Source organism: Hetaerina americana, unplaced genomic scaffold (genome assembly GCF_022747635.1).
Source record: "Hetaerina americana unplaced genomic scaffold, ioHetAmer1.1.p SCAF_2, whole genome shotgun sequence".
Classification (NCBI taxonomy): domain Eukaryota; kingdom Metazoa; phylum Arthropoda; class Insecta; order Odonata; family Calopterygidae; genus Hetaerina; species Hetaerina americana.
The window spans coordinates 111,079,730-111,099,659 of NW_027286763.1; the positions used below are offsets into that span (position 1 = coordinate 111,079,730).

The window sequence follows — 19,930 nt, forward strand, 5'->3', positions numbered from 1 at the left end:
CTTTCCCTCCCTCCTTTTCCTCCTTTTTCCCGGCATCATCCCTTCCTTCCACACCCCATTACCTCTTAATATCTCAGCCATAAACTTTTTCTTACTCCCTCGTTGTTCCCTCATCAAGCTTCCTCGCCTTGTCTCAAACTTATTCCCGTGGTTCACGACCCTTCCTCCACGAACCGTCTGTAACATCTAAAGCCTCCACCATGCCCTCTTTTTCCTTATTCAGAAACCTAATTTCAGAGTCATAAAACGCTACGCTGCATTTTGGTCTCCATAACATGGTCCATGTGTTCTCTAAGTCCGTGTCGTCAATTACCCCATCTTTGTAAGGTCATCTTTCGCTACTCCCAGTTTCTTAAATCCCGCGCTCTGGACAATCATTCCAAAATACGTGAACTGTTCTCTTAAGTTTATGGCCTTTCATTTCATCGTGTTAAGAAGATATTCGACAAACTACCGCATTAGAAAAATACTCTCGTTTAATGTAGAAACGTTTATAAATAGAGGGTTTGGTTGCAGAGTCCTTTAAGTAAAGGCACAAAGAAAAGATTGGCGAAGACTTGAATGCGGAGTTATGTTTAGCTCGTAAACTTGGTCGTTGGGGTAATAGGATTAGCACAAATAAGAGTGTTATCAGTGTAGGAGGATGAAAGAATGGACGGGGATGAAAAGGAGTAAAGGAGAATGGGGGAGAAAGGGAATTACGAGAAGGAAGGAGAAATGGATGCAGGAGGTCCCGAGAGGCCTTGGGATGATGGAAGACGGGTGGGTGGTGACCTAACACCCCCCGCCACAAGCCCCCGTGGTGGTTTCCGGGGTAGTATGTAGATGTAGATGAAGACTGCGGTAGAGAGGGAAGGACAAGCGATGAATTGGGAGGAAAATGTTTTGCCTGCGTGGGGTAAGGGGAAGTAAGTGGTATTAACACACGCTTAATTGCAAAGCTGAGTGTAACAGGATTTAATGTCGTATAAGGTGGGACTTAGAATGCTTAGCAGTGCTTGCTTGCTCTCTGGGTCCATCAAATGCTTCTAGATGGGAGGCTGGGGTCAATAAACTTCAATGGGCGGTTTATCCTAAATAGTTGGTAGCATGTTGGGCTACTGATTGGAGGGTCCCGGGTGATTTCTTTGGTAAACTGCATCTGAAATTCCTAGCGGTGGGATTTTTTGGTTACTGTTAATAAAATGGTGGCATACGAGTAGTAAATGGACCCCTTTTTTAATTCAAGGTTTGTATATAAAGTATCTGGATAAGTTTCGGAAAAATGGATTTATTTCATACATTGCTAAAATGCCTCAAAATTCTTCAAAGTACATCCCTTGAGCGTCGACACACTTTTGCCCTAATGGCTTTTCCACAACTAGAAAGCTCCCTGGCAGGCGGAAGGCCCTTAAGGGTACTCTTGCAAGCTTCTTTGATGGCCCTTAAGGTCCCATTAGGTGGTGTCCGTTGGGGAAGGGAGGATTTCACGTTTGGGAATAGGAAATAGTCTACTGGTGCCAATTTGGGACTGTAACGGGCTCGGGGAATCGTCGCGATGCCGTTTCTCGTCAGGTAGTCGGTTACCTTGAAGCCTCAAGCGCTCAAGACCTTTTAGACGAATTTAGCGCAGATCTTTCGCATCGCCGAATTTTCAGTAATGCTAATGGTGCGCTCACTGTCACTGTCTTGTCATTGCCAAAACGATCTGCGATCATGCGCACACTAAACCGACACGGTCTGAATTCGACACATCACGCACACGTCAGAGGAGAATTGTTACTGATACTTTAAATTAAAACTTTCCTTGTGGATTTCACGCGTCTGATTGTACCACTCTTTTAGAAACTAATTTTGGGGTGGATTGCGATGGATGAATGAATCGCCTCAATTTTCACCCAAGCCTTCTTGATTCCTGGGAAGGTCATCACTCTCGATTTGCCGTAATGTACATGCATCCGATACCTCTTTCACCAATTCTTTAATCAGCAACCTCAGTCACTTACGCAATCATCAATTACTGCCATCCGCTGGCTGTCTGGCTAATTAAAAATCTTGATCGTCCGCAGACTTCAATGTAGTTATCACATTCCCGACCACTTTCAGTTCCCCCTCCACCCTACCTTGGGCACACCCCTTGCTTCCCTCGCCATTTTTCCTGGCGTGTATGTACGATATATTACAAAGCTCACGCGCTAACGGAAAACCCTGTCTTGCTCCCGTGCCTCTCGCTGCCCATCGAGATTCTTCATCCGCTACCCTCAATTATGCAGTCTGAGTCATGTACAGGTTTCGAGTGGCTCGCCTGCCCGTCCAGTTTGCCTCTGTATTTCGCAGCATTTCCATGAACTCCGCTTTCTGTCGATCGCCTTATCTCGTGCCACGGAGGAAACAAAAGCCTCCTGGCAATATTCCACGGCATTCCTTTCTTTTAGCTTACTCTTCGCTACAATGGCAAAACGCATTCACCTCCTCTTTCAAACTAATCTTAGCCTTGTAATTCGTTCTCCCTTGGCCTCATCTCTTAATTGATTAATTATTCTTGGCTGTGCATTTTCTTCGGCGTCAAATAACGCAAAACGCATTCCTTACATAACAAATGACGTTCTTTTCCCAGATTAGGGTTAATGCGAACTTTTCGACTTTTTGGGCCAAACTAATTCTTCAGGAATTCCACAAATGAGCAAATAGGAGCATAGCTGTCAATAGTAGGGTTTTACCAAAGCCCACAGCATGATCAACTAGATACAATGTTGGATTGATAGGTGAGGTTACATCTACGTAATAACCAGCAAGCCACTGCAGGGGTGTGTGGTGGGGGTTTGTAGGTCACCACTCGTAAAAAACCGCATTCAAAACTATTCAATTCATGCCAATCTACAGCCACAGAGCATATATATTCCTGCATAAACATTTTTGTCTTAAACGTATGCATATATATATATATATATATATATATATATATATATATATATATATATATATATATATATATATATATAGTGGGTCGCGGTAATCCAGTGGTTAGAGCGTTGGACTGCTGACCGGAGGGTACCGGGTTCGATTCCCGGGCGAGGCACTCTGGGCACCTGCAGCTCCACCCAAGCTAAAGTGATTTTTCGGGTACCAGGTCTTCCTGGGAAACCATAACCGGCACAGGGAAAGGAACTGGCCCCCCTACCCTGATGTGTGAATTTTCACAGGCCGTGTATAGGGCTTAGTACTGGGTGAACTCTGCCATCACCTACTAAACCGACCTTCGGGTTGATTACTGTGTTTATGGTATACATATAAATTAAAGATTAAAGATACATTAAAAATTACATCGCTTGGAGGAAGTTTTTGGAGTGTTCTTAAACACGGGGAATCGAACCGAGGCCCTCCAGTCAGTAGCCGAACGCTCTGCTTCTGGTGTTGAATCGCCTCTTGTGTAAACCAATCCTTCTTCCATGCCTCGAAGATTAGAGACCGAATTAGAGAGAAGCGCATGCGTATATTCAAGGTTTAGGTTGTCCCACACGCACTGATGAAACACCATGGGGCACACTTACGAGAACTATGTACTAATTTATTCCCTGTGTGCAAACAAGTTCCCCCCTACTCTCTTGGCGGGCGTTCCAACGTCCTTGCCATACACGGGGAGTGTGGCATGGGGTGTTAGTACACCAGTCGTGTTATTCTGTAAACGTAACTTGTTCTCTGCCCGGTCAAATCTTTGGTCGATCATGAAGATGGAAAGGTTACGAGGCATGTTTTTTTCGCTCATGCTTATCTATAAAATCTCTAACAATGTGTAACTTTTTTAAGAGATTTAAGTGAAAGCTTGAAGAGAGTTAGTCCTTTATCACAGGAATTTGATAGTTTCATCAAATTCGGAAATTTTATAACTTGTCTATTGTCTCTTCCATTGAATTAAAGATACATCAAAATTCACATCCTATTTTTATTATTACCAATAGAAAATAGCCAAATTTTTTCAATGGTCATCTTGGAGGGAGTCAGAAAAAATAATATCAGAGATAGTGGGACATGTATTGAGGCAAGAAATGTGGCGAAGGGAATTGTTGAGGGGATGGAGGCAAAGCTACAGCACGTGACACAAGCGAGGTTGGACGCAGGAAACACATATTACGAATCACAAGGAAAGGAAGGCTCAGAAGAGAGAGGCCAACTTCAAGAAGATAAGGGTGACCTTATTAAATAATATTTCCTTTAACCGCAAAGGGTTTTTTACACCAGTAAAAAAAGGGAGGGGAAACATTGAGATTGGCGCGGTGATTTACTCGGCGAGTTAATCCCTCGCCAGTGATCAGATGCACATTAAAAAAATACGAAGACATTCAGATTTAGTCGATGGGAGGGGGTGGTATTTCCTGTATAGATTTAAATGGAAGTTAATCCTATTGTCGGGGACCGTATCTGAGGATCTTACTAATACACACACAATCACACTGGTTAGCCCGAGGTGATTTATGGGGAAGTTTTTCCGTTGCCAGGGGCCGGGCCTGGGTTACCTTAATGACTTAATTTTTAACTAGGAAGATGCCGAATGAGTTTGCGAAGAAATCAATCCAGACGCCAGGGAGGGTGCTATAATACGAGGATTGCTATTTATATTTTCAGCCTAATAATGAAAAAGCCGTAATTTATAGTTGAAAATGGCTTTATTGTTTTTCGAAGTATTCTCCATGATTATCAATACACTTTTGCATGTGCTCGAACCAATTTTCGTAACACTTTCTGCACTCCAATTAAGCTACCTCCGAAAGGAGGTAGCTTAATTGGAGTGCAGAAAGAAGAATTGGTATTTGAATGCATTAATGGCTTCTTCAGCAGACGAAAAATGTTAGCCACGCAATTTTTTCCTGATAAACTGGTAAAAAAAGAAGTCTTTTGGTGCTAAATCGGGGCTGTGCCGAAGATGACCATTCAATTCCACGTTTTGGCCAGTCAAATAGGTAGTTAGTTGTTTCAGGCTAACTGTGAGAGCTTGCATTGCCATGATGAAGAACGATCATTCGTTGCTGCTTCTTTTTCTGTATTTTACAGAGCACTTCTGGCAAACAAACTCTCCTGTACCAATCATAATTCACGGTTCTACGTTGCTCTAACAGCACGGTTGCCACATCGCATGAATGTTCACGAGTTAACTCCATTTTTTCGCTGAAACAAAATTTTCGGGTCACTGGAAACAGCACAAGAAATGATCAAACGACTAAATGAGCTGTAGAAAGTTAGCGTTAAAAGGATCAAACTTCCAGATGGAAACATCAGATGGCGCCTAAAGCACTTAGTGTTGTCTAGGCTCAAAATATGAATAGCATCCTTCGTACACACACACATATACACACACACACACACACACACACACACTCATTCGTTTAGGTTTTACAGTAAAGTAAAACCAATACTCGGAAATATGAAGTGGACAAAACACTGCATTGCCTGATGGCGTTGTAAAAACCGGAAATAGAAGGGAATAAAGTAAAAAAAACACAACCACTTATTCCAAAGAAAATGCGGGAGATGCCGCAACAGTAACTTTTAGCGGAGTCATCCGCTAATGTGCATTTCAATGCAACAATTTCAGAATGTAAAAATCATTCGCCTTGACTGGGACTCGAACCCAGATCCCTCAGCATCCGGTCGAGTGCTTTAGCCACTTAAGCTACCGAGACGTCCTCTTAAACTCCGAAATTTTGGGGCTTTTAAAGGAACTAGATGTTGTGACGAAATGCCTAACATACAATGTCACAGGCATTCGTAGTCTTGCGCGAGGCGCCACTGTCCACGAGGTTAAAGCCAACTTTAAACACTTATGGTTTTTATACTTTGACAAATTCCAAAGAAACTGCGGGAGATGCCGCAACAGTAACTTTTAACGGAGTCATCCGCTAATGTGCATTTCAATGCAACAATTTCAGAGTGTAAAAATCATTCGCCTTGACTGGGACTCGAACCCAGATCCCTCAATATCCGGTTGATCCGGTCCAAAATGTCAGAGTTTAAGAGGACGTCTCGGTAGCTTAAGTGGCTAAAGCACTCGACCGGATATTGAGGGATCTGTGTTCGAGTCCCAGTCAAGGCGAATGATTTTTACACTCTGAAATTGTTGCATTGACAACTCCTTATGTAAATGTGAATGTCTTAGTATTTTGAGGGTGTGTCTGATCGCATGCAAGGGATTAACTTTCCCGTGTATCACCAAACTCAATACTCCCCTCCTTTTTCCTTCCTTTTACAGTGGTTTGCACAAAAAAAACCTCTACAGCTTTAAGGAGGTATTATTATTTGTAGTCAGTCTTAGAAAATGCCGTAAAGAAGCTCAAAATTTATCCTTTCCTTCAAGGAGATAGAGGATGCAATTGAAACATTATTATATCACCCGTTGAGCATACTTCATGGTGAAAATCTTGGAAGGTGGATGAGGAAAGTCTCAACCTTTCGTCGCCGCTCCAGGTGCTTCGTTCGCAGTCGCCGTGCGCTCCGCGTCTGTTTCGTCCACAGCGCCACCGCTCGGGTTCCGGGTGGGAACCGCAATTAACGCCACGCATCTGCCGCCCGCCCGCCCGCTCGCCGGGACGTCTCTCCCCCCACGACAGCCGTCGTCCGCGTATTCCTTTACTGTGCTTTTCAGTTGCACATTTTCCCTTCATGGAAAAACTTTCCGGTCCAGTGGTTCGAGAGACGGCGATGCTCACGTCCATGGCGTGAATATCGCGTCGCAGGCCGAGCGATTGTCGAAACGCGTGACCCGCGTTTTGACGAAAGGTTGCAGTCACGCCTCGTTAGGTGCAATTTTGATTAGCACCACGTGGTGACGCAAAATGATTCCTCGGCAACGACGGCGCCCTTGAACCCTTGAACCAACCACGGTACCACGAATTTGGTACTCGTCCAACGCGCCACACAGGAAAAGTGAGCACGGGACCTAGTCGTGGCTAAGTATTTCTTGTTCTTCTTTTTTGTTTTTATTTTCGTGAGGTCCAGAAACAGTCACCATTGAAGGGAAGGAATAGAATAGGTGCGGCGGACGGAATGGAAATTCGATTGATTAAGTATAGAACAGATTCAAGATATCATTTTTTCCACGAATGATAAGGGATCAGAATAACTTCGTCCGGCTGTGGTAGGCGTAAAAATATTCGGGTCAAAATTAGTCAGAAGGTGTAATCACCCCCTGCCACACACACTAGTGGTGGCTTTCAGGTGCTTAAAAATACAAACAGACAAAAGGGAGGAGGATATCAGGAGATGAAGAGGGGATTATTGTTGTGTCGGATGTCAGGTTGTGTTTCGTTAGACAAGGCTAATAAATGCAGGAGTCTACAGTTTACAACTATATCTACACAATACCCCGAAAGCCGCCTGAAGGGTGAGTGGCGGGGGTGTTAGATCACCACCCGTAAAAGAGAATAAAAGCGAAAAAGTTTCTTACTTACACTCATATAGATAAATAAATAAATAAATAAATAAATAAATATATATATATATATATATACTACCTTGATCAAAAAGTTCCCGGAATAACCACCGTGTGGCGCTCCCATCGTTCCGATTTGAGTTCTGTTTTTTTTGTTAAATTGGTACATCTGTTGTTGATATTCCCTTTAAATCTTAGTGTCATAACTTGACATTTGCAAAAGTTACGTAGCCAAGAGTACATCTATCTCTGTGTGTGTTGGCGATTTTTTACAATTTCAGAAATGGATTTAAATTTGCAACAACGAACTTGTATTAAATTTTGCGTAAAAAACGGATTTAGTGGCGCACGGACGTTGGAAATGTTGGAAAAGTGTTTCGGCAACGATTCTCTAAAAAAAACGGTCGTTTACCAGTGGCACGAGCGGTTCAGAAGTGGTCGTGAGTCAATCGAAGATGATGAACGCAGTGGCAGACCATCGACATCGAAAGTCGGTGACAAAATTGATAAAGTAAAAGAAATGTTGGTCAATAACCGCAAATTAACCATCAGAGAAATAGCGGAGGACTTGAACATTGCCTATGGATCCGCCCAAGACATTGTGGTTAATGATTTGGGTTTCCGTCGTGTAGCAGCAAAGACCTCAATTTCATGCAAAAAAGAGACCGTGTTGACGTCGCAAAAGACATGATTTGCGAGGCTGAATCCGATCCCACATTCATCAAAAGGATCATTACTGGAGACGAGACGTGGGTTTATGAGTACGACACGCAATCCAGACATCAGGCAAGTGAATGGCGTTCACCAAATGAGCCGAGACCAAAAAAACCACGTCGTTTTCAGTCAAAAAAGAAGGCAATGCTGACGGTTTTCATGGATTACAACGGTGTAGTGCATCATGAATTTTTGCCAGAAGGCCAGACAGTAAACAAAGAGTATTATTTGGGCGTTATGAGACGTTTGCGTGAAGCAATTCGCCGAAAGAGACCAGAAATGTGGGCAGAAAACTCGTGGATTTTGCACCATGATAACGCACCGTCGCACAGTGCTATCATTATTCGTAATTTTTTGACGAAAAATGCAACAAATACCATCCAACAGCCACCGAATTCACCTGATTTGGCTCCCTGTGACTTCTTTCTGTTCAATCGAGTTAAAAAACCATTACGGGGAACGCAGCCGAGAGGAAGTAATGGAAAAATCGCAGGAAGCACTGATGGACATACCGAAAACCGAATATAAAAAATGTTTCGAGGATTGGATCAAGCGCTGGCATAAGTGTGTTGCAGTCGATGGGGATTACTTTGAAGGGGACAATATAGATTTAGATGAATAAACTTGTATTTTTAATTTTCTGAATAAATTCCGGGAAATTTTTGATCAAGGTAGTATGTGTGTGTGTGTGTGTGTGTGTACTATCAACCAACATACACATACGTTTAATCTTACCCTGACTTGTAAATTTAATATAAATTAAATATTTCTAAAGTAACTTCGGTTACTTACAATTATGATTTCTGATTGTTCGGGGAAAGAATGGGTATTTGTATATATCTGTACTGGAATCTATCATTTCCCTTATTTTATCTTTGTGGTCTGATCTACCTAAGTAGTGTGGGGCCATTAGAATTCCTTCAGTGTCATCGTTAAACTCGTTTGTTCTGAACCTTTCTAAAAGTCTAATTAGCGCTGGTTCTCTTCGTATCTCATGTGGCTCCCGGCCTAAATCCCCTAAAAGGTTAGCCTGACTCGTCCTCTTATCGTAACAATACTTGACGAATGTGGCGGATTTTCTCTGCACTTTATCTAATTCTTTTTGTCAAATTTTCTCCCCCCAGGATCCCAAATACTTGCAGAATATTCCAAATAAGGTCTAACTAGAACAAAATAACACCTCTCTTTAACTTTCTCATTAAATTTCCCCACCACCCGTTGAATGAAGCCGAGTTTTTTAGAGCGGATCCGCATATCCTCCTGACATGTGCTCCTCATGAAAGGCATCCTGCCAGAACTAACCCAAATATTTAACTTGACCTACCGTTGTTAGCACCCATCTGTCTTCACCCAAAACCTACCTTACAAACCGTGTTTTGATTTTCACTTTTCGTTTATTTTCTCCATCTTTGAAAACAAATTTTATTTTGGACTTGTTCGGTAGAAATTCGAATGCTCTAGTACAAGTGAGTTTTAGGTTGAAATTAACGTAATCAATGAATTGCTCTGGAATTTTCATACATCCCTCATTATTTGTCATAATTTCAGTGTTATGTACCTCTACGTATTGTACATACGTGAACGCATTGCGCGACTTATATGTCATCCTGCGTTTCGATGATTCTATGCAAGTCAAGCATTTTCTCCGATTTACATTAAAAAGTAAAAACAGAACAAACCAATATGTCATAACTGGATTTAAATACAGTTGACAGAATGACTATTTAAGTATTACTACCCAATGCAATTTTAATCTTAACACAGTTGCCACACCTCTGGGAGATTGCGTCATCGAGTTTAAAAACACAATCGGAAATTTGGCAAGGGAAGCTTGTAAATTTATTTGGAATTTCATATAAATTTATGAAATGCTCTATTTGGGTCTTCTTTTATGGACAAAAAAGTTGTTGAAAGAATGACTCAATTCTTCAGGAAGAGAAAAGTAATGATTAATAAACGAAACTGAATTGTAACTGAAAAATAAGTAACGTTGCTTTTCCTCATAGAAATATTTTTTTTTAAATTTACTACCTAGGTTTCTTTATGGTATAACATCTTCAGGTGAAAATACAGTTCAAACACAGTATATATATCTCTGGACGGAGGGGAAGAGGAGGGAGGGAGGAAAGCAAGAATTGGTCGAGGTAGGAAGAGGGGTGGTGGAGGAGGATTGGTAATATTGACAAATTAGCAGGGTGGGAGGAGGGAAAAATACAATGTTGAAAAAGGTTTGCTTGGCGTCGGGTTAGTTGGCAGAGGAGTGGTGGGAATGGGTAATGAGTCAGGTGATTAAGTAGCAGGCTGGGAGGAGGGGTTACTGCATTGTTGAAAAGGTTTGCTTGATGTCAGTTTAGTTGGCAGAGGGGTGAAAGGAAAACATAATAACGGGGAACGTGAAGTCACGTCAGAAACGGTTTTATTTAACGTAACTAAGACATCTTAAGGCAGGAATATCTCCATTAATATAATAAGTGATATCGTATATTCAACAGATTCAGGGGATATGTAGTGGAAGTTCGTCATCATGAGAAAAACACAGTGTTTTTCTTATAATAGGCGCACATACCTTTAGGTGATATCATTGAAGTTCTGGAGAGCCGTCGGCAGCGATGGAAGCACGAACCCGGTGGAAGACCCGAGAGGATTTCTCTCAAGGCGATGGTTGAAAGAGAAGGCCTGCCGATGCATGCTTTTTGTTCTATTCTTGACTATTTAAGAAAAAATGATTTTCACTCTCATCTCCCCGTCCCGCATTACTCTTGCTACGACACCTTAACTCTCCTATCCCGTGATAGATAGAGGGGGGTGGGTTGTTTGGGAAATGGGGAAGAGTCTGTAGGACGAATGGGGGTGATTAAGGTAGGGCGAGAAGCGAAGGGAGCACCGAAATATCAATCCTCGTTTTCCATCGATTCGATATGAGTTTCTTCGTAGTCGACCTTTTCAAGGCTCATATCCTCTCAACCTGTGTTCCACAGCACCCCTGGAGGGACCCCAGTTTGGTGATGGTGCCTGGCAAACATTAAAATGTTTTTAAGGTGCCCCTATACCTCGGAAGGAGTCAGGAAAGGTTTAATATTGTGTCGATAGACATGGATCAGATACGTGGATAAAACAAAGGTCAGATACTTGGATAAAGCATGGGTCATATACGTGGTTGAATGCGCCGTTCATCGTCTGAAGCAGTTACCAGAGGATAACTCTCGCTGGTTCTGCTTCGGTCGTTGTGTGAGGCAATCAGGTGAGCATACGAGGCTACATTCCTTTCCTCGCATGCACCTACATTTAAGATTCATCGTGTCGGAACTTTCGTAACTTCTATCGCCGGAGATCAGAAAGGCGTTTTTAATTAGTTCTTTTTTAATTAATTTTCCTTAATTGTTTCAATTTCCTGTTAGCTCTCCTTTTTCCACGACCCTTCCGCTTATTTCGATTGGATTGCGTAAACAATGCGGTTATATTATTCCTTCATTCCGGTGTTACATGCTTCACAATCACCCTTCAAATGTTCCACGGTACATTCCGCATTGATTGCTTTCGATGGAGATTTTACGTAGAGTTTAATGGAATAATAGGATTCCTACGACATATTCATAATACAATAACGAAGGTTGTATCCTTCTTCAGCCCCACCCATGATTTCCCAGGAAGTGTTTCTGGCACCGGAAAAGTCAGCCAGATTGGGCGAAGCTTAGAGTCCCCAGAGGTACCAACCGGAGTCGAACCCAGACCCTCCGGTCAATAATTCAACGGTCTACCCTCTGGACTACAACTTCCCCGCAAACTAAATGCATAACAAAAATTAAATAACGTGAAAAATGAATTAAAATATTTCGAGAAAGAACATGGAACTAAACTAGAGCTTAGAACTCGTTTTGAAGGCTACCGCGGAGAGTAGCGATTTGAAGATCCACCAACCTTCCGGGTTTTCTTCCCTGTGTGTCTATTTTTTTGGACGACAGTTGGGCAGACGTTACAGTCGGAGTCTTCACTCCTTACCTGAAGACACCGACTGTAGCTTCGGCCAAATTTTCAACCCAGTAAATGGACGCACGCGAAAGAAATCCCGGAAGATTTGCATCTTCTAGAGGCTAGAACGATAAATTATAACTGGAAGCTTGCAGGCGCAGATTGATTAATGCCCAAAATACAAATCTGCCCGATAAATACACGAACTGAGGCCATAAAAACTTTATTTTGCAAAAGATGGCCTACATCGATTTTGTCCCCTTCAAAAGACTCTCCATTCGTCGCTATGCACTTCTTATTCCATCTTCTTCTTTTCCACTGTTTAAAGCACCCTTGGAAGTCCTCGGCATTTAGGCTTATTGGTTTTCTCGTCGTTTCTTGCTCTTTTATGTCCACATCTTCCCAGTGATGTCCCCTCATCACATTTTTGCAATTTGGGAATTGGAAAAAGTCGCAAGGGGCGAGATCTGGCGAATGAGGAAGATGATCAAGGATGGTGATAGAATTTTTTGCCTGATACTGGCGAACAATCAATGCAGAATGTGCAGGTGCATTGTCATGGTGAAGGATCCATTCATCATGTTCGGTGATAATAGTGTGCACTGTTGATTTTCCTAAATTCAGTCCATCAGCTTCTATCATCCGGACAGTTTTTCGACGATCGGTAAGGACAAGGGACCGCACACGATCAATGTTGTGGTCAACACGGGTGGTTGAAGGTTGACCCGGCCTTGCATCATCCGTGGCATCTTGTCCGCCGTCTTTAAAATGCTTAATCCACTTGAAAACGGATGTTTTCTTCAAAGCATTATCACCGTAAACAGCTGTCAACATTTCAGTAATTTCTTGATAACTTTTACCACACTTCTCCAAAAAACTTGATGTCGATTTTTTGCTGCGTGATTTTGTCAATTTCCATTTTCGACAAACAGAGTAAAAACAAGGACAACAGAAACTAACATAACTGGCACCATACGCACAGCTCGACGATCCGCCAATCATTGGGTCTAAGGCAACTAGCGCCGCTGGTGGGCGGGTTAAAGGAATTGTCTTGGGGCGAAGTTCTTCTCAGTTCTCTGACCGCCCAAACTCTTCATCCTTGTAAATCCTTCCCTTCTCGTTCCCGAAGGCTCACTTGGTGTTTTCGGACGCATTTCATATGTTTGTGCATACTGGGATACCTCGAGGTTTCTCTACCACAAGATATGTACTTTACGGAAGAGTACCCTTGTATTCGCCGCCATTCTTATGCTGCCCTGGAGGGACCATTTCTTGGCATGCTCCAATGATTGACTACCAGCCATCATTCGTGCGCTTTTCAACTCCATCATCTTCCGCAAAAATTCTCTCAATAAATGCAAAAGCATCCACATGTTCACCCTTTCCACTCTCTCGGTGCCATTTGTTCAAGTCTTAGGTGGGTTCGCACAAGTATTAGGTGAATTAACACTTTCTTTGAAATAGCAAGTCTTTCTCCAGCATGCGTACAAATTTGCACTTTATTTGATAGTTTTTTAATGAATATTTTTTCCATTCCTCTCCCATATCCTCCCTTATCACTCACCCTTCCCACCTGGTGCTTGCACCTCCTGCCACACACCGTTTTGGTGAATTGCGGAGTATTTATGTCGAGATCGAAGTGCCCTTATCTAACTCAAATCCATTACAGACAAATAATAAGAAGACTGTAGAAGACACGAAGAAATTGTATTCAACAGTCATGGCCCAGGGTTTGAGAACTTTTGTTATAATTGCAACAAAATGCCGGCCCCGGTGGCGGCGGGGTAACGTCCTCGTCTGCCATTCCAAGGGTCGCGGGTTCGATTTCCGCCTTGGTGAGTTTCCCTCCATCTAGGGCTTGGGTGTTTGTAAATGTAACCATTATTATCGTTGTTAATAGTTCGATGTAAAGGCCAAATTGTGCTGTTTTCGGACTAATACTGAATAAATAAATAAATAAAAAATTTGATGAAACCTTTGTGTTAGGGAGGAACTACATTTATTGCAATGCCGTAACTGCGCTCTCTCTCTTTCTTTCTTTCTTCCCTTTGAGATCCGTTTGTGATTTGTGGTGTGCAGAATGAAAGAGGGATGGAAAACCAGAGGGTAGGGGTGTGCGTAGGACTGCCCTTCGAGGGAATTAGGATTGGCGAACAGTATTGGCAGTCACACGAATTGGCGAAATAAGGACGAAGCCTTTGGAGCTCGCTCTCAGTTCCTGTGGGAACGGCGGAAGAAATCACCCTTTCCCTTTCCCTGGCGCCTGGCGTGGGAAGTTCGCATACGAACTAATCCCTTCGCACTAATTAATTTACTCTCCTCTGAATCTGAAATCTCTTCTCATGTTCGTCCACTAATGGCGGTGCCTCGTCACCAATAAGAGGAGAGCTCGCCGACGAAAGCGGAGTGAACTACCTTTTAAAACTATTTTTCTGCGTAGTCGCCATTCAAACTGAGGCATTTATCGCAACGATGCTCACACTTTTCAATACTAATAAACCGTTAAGGACTTTGGATGTGTGTGCACATTATTTTGAGATAATTGTTAATCTAAAAATATTTGCTGTGTTTTACTTATATGAAGACATCCTTATCTTATTCCTGCCTCTTCCTCGTCGTTCACCGAAACATAGGTACTGGTATATGGGGAAAGAATACGTGCTATTTCTCGGTATATTTTGTATCGGCATCTATACTTAGGGGAAAATCTCTTTTTGTGCCAGAGGGGAGCTTCGTTTTGCATTATTACCCCTTCCGTCGCTTCAATGGCCTCCGCTGCCTCTCTTTCTGCCCTCCTGCCTTTTCCCCCGCCCCCTTTGGAGCCTCCTGCTCTCACACTCACAAACCCCGCCGAACCCCCCACCCCCCCAACCCACCCGTTCCCGCCCCCCGCCGGCGACCCCTCCCGGACGCGTACAACACTCTCAGCTCGGGACTCCCGGGTCGAGATAATTGGCAATCCTCCTGGCGGAACGATTCCCCGGCGGGCCGGTTTCGGACGGGGCAGACTCCCGCGGAAAACACGCGCGCAGGCGGACACGGCCATGTTTATTGCACGCAGGGGTCTTCGCCGCCTCCAGTGGAGCGAGCGAGAATCTCCCCGGCAGCAGCGGTCTCAGGGCTGCGAGATCCGAAATGGCCGCGATCCGATGACTCATGGGTTTGCTGCCGAAACCCTCGGGTGAAGTAGCACCAAGGATCGGGGGCTACCACTCGTGATAGCCGAGAACTCCTCGCGTCACTTAACTTGTGGTAATACTTCACGCGCACCGCCACTCGCTGCTTTTCTCTCTCTCTCTCTCTCAAACACATAGATACAAACACGCTTGCAAGCACATACATGAACGAAGGTTGTCCAGAAAGTAACTTACGGTTTGAAATAAAATATGAACGTGATAACTAAACAAAGTTTTATTATATAAACTTGAAAGGCACGTCCTTAAACTATTTTTCTGCATGGTCACCATTTAAATTGAGGCATTTATCATAAATAAACATGAGTTTTTCAATTTCGTCTCTGGAGAAATTCGCCGCCTTACGACCTTTTACCCACTTGTTTACAATAGCATGCAATTCTGCGTCACTGTCAAAGCGCTGTAGTGTTTCAAGCCCAGCCCAGCGTAATCGCGTAAAACGGCGATTTTCACGAATTTATTCGTTGATTTTCACCGTCAGTTCATCAGCAGTTCGTCTCCGCACACACTTCACAAAGTTACCTATGAATTTCAATCGGCTTGTGGTTTCTTGCCCGTAAAAATCTATTCACAGATGGTATCGCACAACTCGCGGGATTTTTTCCAGCAGCGCGCATTCTAGCAGTTCGCAGAGTGAGCAAAAAAGTAGAGTAATCACAGTCTGCTCACACTACCACAGCTGGATGCGTGCACCGAGTTACCTTCTGTACAGTTTTTGCAAGCATATCAGAGATGATGAACGCAACAACGATTGACCCAAGTTATGCGTATATTCCTCTCCAAAATCTCTTTAAATATCGGGTGAAAGAATCTTCAAATTGGTTGAAAATTGGAATGTGGAAAGATGGGGTGTTATCATGGAAAATTCGAGGGGCGAGGGAATTAAATAATAATATATCTCAGTCCAGGGTATAGCATTTCGGTCTCTGCTTGTTCAATATTCATCTACTTGTGCTCGTTACGTCCATGTATTCACCCTTAGGGAGGCTCTCTGCTTCGCACTGTGGTAGTTTTCAAGAAATTCTCAATTTCCAATAACTATTCTCCGCTTGAATTCAGTGGCCAATGTCTCGTTGTTAGCACGGTTAGTAGTCTGCCAATGGGGTTGACGAGATGCGGATCGCTCAGCTCATCCACCGCATTTTGTAGGCGAGGGCATTGTACTTACTACAGTTAAGGAGGCAGGAGTATGGGGGGGGGGGGCAGAGGGAGCCCAGGGGCAGCGATTACAACTACTACGATGCTTATGTTCCTTGGTTCCTAAGGTTCCCAAGGTTCCCCCAATAGGAAAGCCGTTGCCGTGATCGAACACTTTTACGTCCCATTCTCTGCGAAAGAGTGCCGACCTTCAGTCGATCGATCATCTACATCTACATCTACTTAATACCCCGCAAGCCGCCGCAAGGGCGTGTGGCGGGGGGCGTTAGGACACCACCCGTAATTTAGAAAAGAAAAATAGAAAAAAAACCACATGCAACCACAAAATCATATATCCACAAAAAAAACATGGCATGCATTCATACATGAACACTTATACCCCACACACATGCAAACACTCAAACTACATCTTACATACACATGCACCTGAAAGTATACCTAACAGCTTTGCAGTGTTTAACTTTGCTCCGACTTGTAAATTCAATGTTTTCAATTTCGAGAGACTCCTAGCGATCTATCGCATAACGACAGTTCGATTTCTCTGTCGGAAGAGCAGCGACGAAAGCAAAGAAATAGCCCCTTTAAGAGTCATTTCTTGAGAAGTTCCTTCCTCATCGTTTAAGGAACGAATCCTCGGATCGCCCGAAGAGAAATTCCTCCGTGGAATCGAGAATTTCGTCCACGTGCAGACGTGCATATCGTGTCGGAAATCTCATAGCTATTGTTTGCGTTATCCAAAGCGGAGTAATTAAATAGAGGGAGATGTTTCCTTGATGGGAAAAACGATAATTCGAGTTTAGGATTTGATCCGTCCTATAATTAAGAAGAGGCTTATCGTGAAACCCATCCTTTGCCTTGCGCGTTACCAATAAGACTAGGCGTGATTCGGCTTCCTGAATGCATATCATTGGATCTAGAAACACGGGCTTGAGTGGGCGACGTTAATTTAATAAAAGGAAGTCCAGTGGAATGGATGTTTCTCCTTAAATTTCCCAGTTCGAGCCAAATTGCCGAACTCTACACCAAGTGGATAATAGTAATATAATTTGGGTTCTGTTTCGAGAGCTATTAAGTAAGTATCTCAGCGGTATTATGTTCGGATGGTCGGCGAAACTCAGTTGTGGCCCTAAGAAAAAAATAATGACCGATTTTTCATTCTTGAGCTCTTTTGGTATCATTCTTCACCTGGTCCCCTATCGAAGATCTTAAATTTTTACCTGCTTAAGTTCGGGGCATAGTTGCCGGTGGACAAAATTACGTCCTGTTGGTGTAAGTTAGCTCAGCGTACAATTCCTAGCAGTGTCAGGTTGATGTATCGGAACGAAAATCAAGTCAGAACTTTGTTTACATATCGATGGGTTACATTATTGTGGGTTATAATGCGAAGTCCCTTTATTGCCAATGTTTCGACGATGAAGGATTTTTATGCAAAGAGTAACTCGACGCGTGGTCGTAAAGAATAGGCTTCGTGAGACAAATGAATCGATTGCGAATACGAGAAAATATTTTGAGACATTGGAATAGGTCGTGCGATTTTGATATATGTAGCGAAAGTGGCAATACGTTAGTAAGTACGGGTCTGTCCAGAAAGTAACCTCTGTTTTCGTGCAGCGTGAAAATTGAAGTGGAGGGAGCCGAATGTTCGCTGCATTGACACACACACACACACGTACACTAGGTCAGTACGCCTCAAGCTGCATTAATTGGAAGGTTGCGTCGCTTGTCGTTTGTTTACCACAGCGAGTCAAAATGAAAAATACAATGGGAATTCCCGCCAAACGTGGTCCGTTCAGTGATGATAATGTTTTTGCTGATGCATAAACTTCAAAGCTGCTCACATTCATCATCGGGAAGTTTGTGCTCTGTACGGAACAAATGTGATGAGCGACAAGAGTTGGGCGTCAGTGTGGTCATTTGTTTATGAGTGAACACCAATGTCCGTGATGATGACAGAAATAGTCGCCCGTCTGTGATGAGCAATGAACTGTGTCGGAAAATTATCGTAATTTATATATATAATACATTGTATCTTAGTTCACGTATGTTTGCCATGGCAAATACAATTGCGTGTGGGCGTACATTGTCATGATGGAAGATGACTTTCTTCCTTGCCAAACCTGGCCTTTTTTCGTGTGTCTTTTGCTGTGTAGTTGTTCTCAGTGGTTAGCGTGACGTTGTCCAGCAATTGTTTTAACCAGTGGGAAGATAATTTATCAGCAAAATCCCTTTCACATCCCAGAAAACTGAAGCCATCACCTTTCCGTATTACTTTTGCTTTCTTTGTTGGTGATGAATCAACATATTTCCACTGCTCTGACTGCTATTTTGTCTCTGGGGTATGGTAGGAGACCCAAGTATCATCTGCGATCACAAATCGTCAAGGAAAATCTTGTTGGTTGCTCCGTTGAAAACGGGTCAAACATTGTTCGGAAATTTTCCTTTTGATGCACTGGTGATCCTGCGTCAAGAGTCGCAGAAAAATAGTGAGGCGTCCGCACCTTTAATTAAGGACTTTTCCCAGTGCACTGACTCGTTGCGTGTTCACTCATAAAGAATTACCTATTACTATCCGGGAAACCCGTGAGCGCTGACATCTCGCGGTGATTCCGAGAACTTTTCAAACTACCCTCGCACTATAGCCAATTGATCGCAGTGCGTCTATGATGGGAGTTTGCCCCCTCTCGCATTTTGATTTACTCATGTATATGATGTAGACACATTTGTATCCCTATACGCTCGGAGGAAACAGCATCCCTCGTTTTCAAATCACACGTTTTGGCCTCTGGGCCGAGGAAATTATCTTTGGTGACCAATGGGAAAACAAGTGGCGGGTTCCCTTCGACAACTATCGAACAAATATAATCGCATGGAAAATCAGGTTTGCACAAACGCCAATGCCTCGCTGTTTTTTAACTTTGCTCTAGAATTTTTATCCGAGAATTGTCCTTCGCAAATTCAAAAATGCTGGTTTAAAACTGTTATTCTTTTCTCGTAACTGTTTCCAAGCACTTTATAAAGGGTTTCCACCTTGCGTTGTCCGACGCCATCTTTAACGAGTCCCGAATATCAAATACCAGCAGTTGATTCTTTCTGCTCGCTGCCCGAGTGATGAGGAATGACGCCTTGCTCCATTTCCTCGCATTTCGTCGTATTCCTCCCTCTCTTGTCTCTACGATCGATCTTATCTAAGGCCACAGAATCACGTGGTGCTATCCTAATTTACGTGCCTCATTGCCCATGCGAGCCTGATCAGTAAGTAGGGATGCTCAATGCACCAGGATCGAATTTCGATCTTGGGTGAGCGTGTGTACATAAATGTATATATTAAAACAACAAATTACTGCAAAAACATATATATATATATATATATATATATATATATATGTATATGTATATATATATACATATACATATATATACATATACTTATATATATAGTTTATATATATATATATATATATATATATATATATATATATATATATATATATAA

General features: G+C 42.9%; 1 protein-coding gene across 1 annotated transcript in view; it reads left to right on the forward strand.

The window, feature by feature from the left end:
* Positions 1–681: 681 nt before the first annotated feature.
* Positions 682–19,930, forward strand: part of LOC139688211 (uncharacterized) — a 64,647-nt gene continuing 45,398 nt past the window's right edge. Inside the window, exon 1 of the mRNA XM_071585641.1 lies at positions 682–817. Coding sequence (XP_071441742.1) covers positions 682–817 — 136 coding nt within the window. The remainder of the gene's footprint in view (positions 818–19,930) is intronic.